The sequence below is a fragment of the Hippocampus guttulatus genome, chromosome 13 (genome assembly GCF_054856545.1).
Source record: "Hippocampus guttulatus isolate MCC_2025c chromosome 13, RoL_Hgut_1.0, whole genome shotgun sequence".
Taxonomy (NCBI): domain Eukaryota; kingdom Metazoa; phylum Chordata; class Actinopteri; order Syngnathiformes; family Syngnathidae; genus Hippocampus; species Hippocampus guttulatus.
This window is the reverse complement of record NC_141273.1, coordinates 2,104,818-2,111,088: the sequence shown is the minus strand read 5'-3', so window position 1 is coordinate 2,111,088 and position 6,271 is coordinate 2,104,818. Positions and strand designations below refer to the sequence as shown.

The window sequence follows — 6,271 nt, the reverse complement described above, 5'->3', positions numbered from 1 at the left end:
TATTTGTAACATGTAATTGTTACATATTTTGATGCATTGTTATGCTTTAGAAAACATTTCTGTCAGAATTTTGCGGGGGCTTGGAACGGATTAGGGCATTTCCATGGAAAAACACATCTCTACTTACAAAATCTTCTAGTTCAGGAATTTCTTCCAGAACCAATTCATTTCGGAAGTAGAGATACCACTGTAAATCGTAAGCCTCCTTCCATCATTGGGCTATATACAGTATATCTCACAATAACTATAACTATTGTTATTTTCCAAATGCAAATTCAGCCAGCCCTGTTGTGATACAATAAAAACACAAAACAAAGTGAAAACTGACAAAGCGTGAAGAGTGCTGGTCTACACAAGATTCCAAATATAAAGTCCAAATTGTATGACAAGAGGAAGATTTGCCTTTTCAATGAGGCTCCCGTGTAGTTTGAGCCAAAAACCAGTCACTTTGAACTCATCCCTTTGAACTCATTATTCAGGCGCTGGCTTTAGTCTACTTGTTTTAAAATTACCAAATGTCATCATGCATCCAAAAACATTTCAGGGAGGTTTTATATCGGCTTAAGAAGGTGTGAGTGTGCCGCTGTTACAAGTGATGTAATAAACAGCAATAGCAGCAGTGACATGGATTTTAAGTTGACAAAGAATCATTGTAATGTCACTGTGCTATCGAAATAACAATTTCCAGTTAAGTGTTATGTGCTTCCTGCTTACCCTTGGGAAGTAATTGTGTGGCTGTGACCTAGATTGAATCTTTCTGAGTCACCCACTGCCGCGTCCCCTGTAGTGGCGCTTCACATTAAAAAGCACAAAGTGGAGTTCTCGCCTCACTCTGGAGCGTAGAGAAACAGTCAAAAGTGTTTTTTCCTCCTCTCCTATAAACAGTATCAAAACGTATCTGCTTGCGTGCCGACAACTCCCCTTGTGCTACTTGCCTTCTCTGAAGGGTTCAACTACGTGTGATCAGTTGCAGTGCCAACAGAAACAAAGTGGCTTGGAACAAGCACAGGTCCCCATTTAGTCCTTGTTACTTTTACAGGCCGTTTGACTTTTTGACTGTCTGCGTTCTATTTCACTCCTGTGACTCGTTCTGGAATAGTTTTGAGCATAATGTCAATATGGGCAGGAGGCAAATATTGAATAAAAATAGAAAGTTCGATTTAAAATACCATCTTTTTTCCACATCAAGATGGCATGTCACAGACCGACGAATGTTTGTGAAGGGTTGCGAGCATAGCCAGGTCGGGGTTTTCAAAGGTTGCAAAAAAAAAAGTTTGCAGACAGTTTAGTTTTTACTTGTCCTAAACAGTTTTTCCTCTGGTCAAGAAATTTTGAATATGTTTCATTTAGACTTTTGCTAATCCATTTTGTCAAATCAAATGAAAACTCCTTTATGGCAAACGACTCGTCTTGGTGTGGTCAGGGAGTAGGGAATGGCGTCTGGCCTGAGCTTGATAGTGTATGGCTGCTGCATCATTCCTAAACCCTGACACACTTTTGGGTAGGCGTCTTCCATTTCAGACTTGTCTATGCTGTCTGCTCTGTAGACTAGTTTAAGCTTAACGCTTGCTGGTCTGTTTAACAAGGCTACACTTAAGTCATTGACAACATAAATCTCTTCTTGTATCACTCGCTCCCCCTTGCATAGTGACTCACTGTATCTGCCTAACACAGATAGGGGCATTCGACCTGGGCCAAATAGTGGTCTGTCGGTTCCGACTAACTGAGAGGCGCCCTCTGTAATGGCATGGTAGATATGGGCCGGAATAACTGAGACGTCGGCTACTGTGTCAATCTTAAATTTTACTTTGTGGTTTCTAATAGTCAAATCAACAAACCATGGGTCTAATCCTGCATCTACCGAGCCAAGGAATAAGGGAGTTTCCTCATGACAGTCTGTCTCTACAACATGTACTGTTTTGGTAGACTTACAAACTTTGCTGTAATGGCCTCGCTTTGCACATGTGTGACATGTGACATCTCTAGCTGGGCATTGTGCTTTGGCATGACCGGGTGACTCTCCACATCTGTAGCATGCCTGACCATCCGATGATGATGGCTGTGGCTTTGTTGATGAGTGCTTTGGGTGTTCAGGGGTCTTGTGTGTTAATGGTTTTTGGTTTCTTCCTTTTGTTACTGCATCAATGTCCATCATACCTCCTCCTCTGAGGTCGTTTTGCTGCTTTTTAATTATTTCTGACTGTCTTGCCATGTTGACTGCTTTTTCCAGCATCAAATCTGCGTCTAGCTGCATCCTCTCAGATAAACTGGTGTCTTTCAGCCCCACCACGATGCGGTCCCTTATCAACTCGTCGCGGAGTGCTCCGTATTTGCAGTTTACCACCAGAGTATACAGTATAGTAATGTATACGTCAACAGCCTCGCCTGGTTGCTGCACTCTCTGATTGAATTTAGCTCTCTCATATATCACGTTCCTTCTGGGTACAAAGTACGTTTCGAGCATGTTCTTTACCGAGGTGTATTGCTGTCTCTCTGCGTCGGTTAAATCTTGCCCTCGCAGGATGTCGTCTGCTTCATCCCCCATGCAGTAAATTAGCGTGTTCACCTGGTTAGCATCTGTGCTAAGATGAAGGTTGCTGGCCAGTCTGAATCTCTCGAACCTGCGTATCCACCGTTCCCAATTTTGAGGCTTGGAGAAGTCAAATGCTTCCGGTGGTTGTATGGAGAACGTAGCGCTCGGAGGAAAGTTGGCATTCGTCGGGAGCTGAGGAGTTTGTTGCTGCCGCGGCGCCGCTGCGGCCTCGTTGTTGCCGTCTTCGGACATCGTTTTTTTTTTTTTTTTCTTCAGCTCCAAAAGTTGCTCTTCATGCTCTTCTTACCGCTGTCTGACTTCTGACACCATGTCGTAATGTGGGTAAATAAGATGCAGTCAGTTTCAAGCAAGCAATAGTTTATTCTCGACTTGGGTCTAGCAGTCGTCGCACACACGTCTTCCTAGGCTTCCTAAGCTAACAACATTCTTCCCCGGCATCCATACTGTTAGGGCTTTCAAAGTAAAAGCATTACAGCTATTACCATGGATGGATGGATGGATGGATGGATGGATGGATGGATGGATCCTTGCTTTCCCTCTATTATCTGCAGTTGAGAAATGTCACCAAAAATGTAGAATGTAAAATTCCTGTGACTCCTAGATGGTTATATGTAATTATAATTGTATTTTACGTAAGACAATGTTGTACTTACTCATTTTATTTTCTTCAATTTGTGTTTTCCTATCACTACTTTCTGTTTCTGCATGGAACCTGAAAAGTTATGTGCCACCCCGTTTTACAGACACCCATTTTACTCCGTGTAAATTAACATGTGCATGCAACATTTTTTTCCCACTCATTTATGCCATCCTGTCCTTGCCCTTCTCTTTCTCACCTCCTTTCTTCACTCAGCTTCTATTCTCTCTCACTCAATATTTCATTCTGTCTTCATGCCTTTCCTCTTGATTTATGACATAGCAGTGCTTGTCTGCTCAAGTTGTCTTGAGGCAGAAGGGAGCGATGGTATTTCATCCGAGGGTTATCCACACAAGCACACACAAACACATGCGCACAAAACAGTCTCGGACTTAAACAATCTGAGCTCCCACAAGTAGAATCACAAAGTCAATGGTTGTCTGCTTAGCCTTGTACATGAGCCACGCAAGCGTACTTATGCTAAAATCATGTAAATCAGCCATCACTTGGTGACTGGGATAAGCCCTTCATGCTTAGCTCGTGACATATTAGTCCTGATTTGCAGGAAGCTGTGTGGAGATAAGACCGACCAGGTTCACCTTGAGCTTCGAGGCCTGTCACTAACTCTTTTGCAATCAGAATTCAACAACATCCCCACAAACCTTTCCTCAAATTTACCGTTCGGCTGTGTCTTCCCACCAAGTCCCTGAGAATTCTTTGGTCCGTGGTGAGTAACATCAGATACGTGCATGGCAAACAAACCTGTATCACATGTGTCCAAAACCTGAGATCACATTCTACAGGTATGTTCCAGACAAAAAGAGGCAAACTACCAACAGTAGATATCAAATTAGAGCACATCATGGAATAGAGATGTTTGACGCAAATACAAAATAGCCAGTTTGTAAGAATCATGATGAATAAATTAAGATGTTATGCCGTGAACATTTACCTATTTCCCTGGAACTACAATAAATCCATCCATCCATTGTCTGATTTGCTTTATCCTCACTAGGGTCGCAGGGGGTGCTGGAGCCCATCCTAGCTGTCTTCGGGCGGTAGGCGGGGGACACCCTGAACCGGTGGCCAGCCAATCGCAGGGCACACAGAGACGAACAACGATCCGCACTCACAATCACATCTTGGGACAATTTGGAGTGTTCAATCAGCCTGCAACGCGTGTTTTTGGAATGTGGGAGGAAACCGGAGTACCCGGAGAAAACCCACGCAGATCCGGGGAGAACATGCAAACTCCACACAGGAAGGGATCGAACCCATGACCTCTGCACTGTGAGGTCAACGCGCTAATCACTGGACCACCGGGCCGCCCACTTTAATAAATGAATATGAATACATTTCATGTTGTTTAATGCACAGCAATGATAACATAAAAATAAGATATATAGCTTTCTCACAAACACTATCAACTGGCAATCATCAAATCACTCATTATCATACAAACACTATCAAAGTTACACTTGAATATTGCACATGTACTGGAAACAGAAACCTCACTTTTTTTGTTTGTTTGTTTTTTTCTTTTGTTTTGTTTTGTTTTCCCCACAAACCTGCAAGTCTGTACTCAGCAATTTAAACTGGCCAAGAAGACCATTCACTTGTTCTGCTGAGTGATCAGTTATGGAAGGGAGGGTTTTGTTTCCCAATCCAAGCATGACTGCCTGAATGAATTTGAATGTGTTTTGAGCATCTTCAATCACATTCAGCACCTCGACTGTGACTGAGTCGAGTGGTTCTTCTTTCGCTGTGTCCTGCGAAAAAGCACAAAGGACTAGTTATTGAATCTGGTCTCCTTTTGGAGGAGGAAAGAAGGGAAATTGCTGAAAATGTTTAAAGTTGAGCTCATTTTTAAGACTTATGCACTGTTGGCCTTGAACAGATCAATGAAGCATGGTGTGTGCTTGTCAAGAGCTTCGTAGAAGTCCCCTTCAAGATTTTTGCTGGCGATGCAATTCAACTCGGCAAAAACCTGAAAAACAGAGAGTGGGTGTAGAAAGAGTTTGTATTAAAATTGAAGATGAAAATCAAGTGAAAAACACAATGTGAAAGAAAAAATGACATTATATTGAGACTTCCGGTGAATACCGTATTTTCCGCACTATAAGGCGCACCTAAAAACATTGCATTTTCTCCAAAGACTTATTATCTGATGCGCCTTATACATGGATCAATATTCTGAATTCTTCGACATCGTACTTTAATTATTCTGTAAAGCACTTTGTTACAGTTGCAGTGGTTGCGAAAGCTCTGTATAAATAAAGCTGTATTGTATTGTATTCCCTTTAATATAGCTCCATCAAGTGCAGGGGTGGCCAACCCGCGGCTCGGGAGCTGCATGCGGCTCTTTGACTCGTTCCTTGCGGCTGCCGGGCTTTGCACGACAATTGTCGAAAACGCCTCAGCGATGGCGCTGCCATTCAAACAACGGTGCTTAATACACAGAACGTACTACGTCAACATATCAATCCCATTACTTGACTGACATAGAGGGCAACCAATCAGATGACTGCTCAGACAACAGTGCTAAGTGCTAAGCTAGTCAGGGAATTACCTGTTTTTAGGGCAGGGGTGCCCAATATGTCGATCGCAATCAGCCAAGAGCCAGCAGACTGGTCCCAAGACGACCGCGAGCGGTGGGAGGAGGAAATGGGGTGAAAAAAAAGATTTGTGTGTTTGTGTCTTAAGGTTTTATTTGTGTTCGGGCGCTACGGCGGTTGCTCATCGTGGCGTGCATGCATATGTGCGCGAGTGCATGGTCTTGTGTGTATGCGTGCGTGTGTGTGTGTGTGTGTGTGTGTGTGTGTGTGTGTGTGTGTGTGTGTGTGACTCTTTGCAGTAACACGGTAAAATAATTGGCTCTCTTTCTCTGACTGGTTGGCCACCCCTGATCTAGTGGATGTATAACGCAACCGCAGCCACTATTGTAGCTTCTATTCTATGTGCCTCATAATGCAGTGCACCCTATACAGTAATCCCTCATTTATCGCGGTTAATGGGGACCAACACCACCCGCGATAAACGAAAATCCGCAAACATATTAATTGTATTTTTTTTAGGTCCGC

At 43.2% G+C, this 6,271-nt stretch overlaps 1 protein-coding gene across 1 annotated transcript; it reads right to left on the bottom strand.

The window, feature by feature from the left end:
• LOC147195898 (uncharacterized) lies at positions 1 to 2,861 on the bottom strand. The gene has a single exon (XM_086127766.1). The coding sequence runs from the start codon at positions 2,783 to 2,785 to the stop codon at positions 1,376 to 1,378; it is 1,410 nt and encodes a 469-aa protein (XP_085983892.1). The 5' UTR covers positions 2,786 to 2,861; the 3' UTR covers positions 1 to 1,375.
• Positions 2,862 to 6,271: the final 3,410 nt, after the last annotated feature.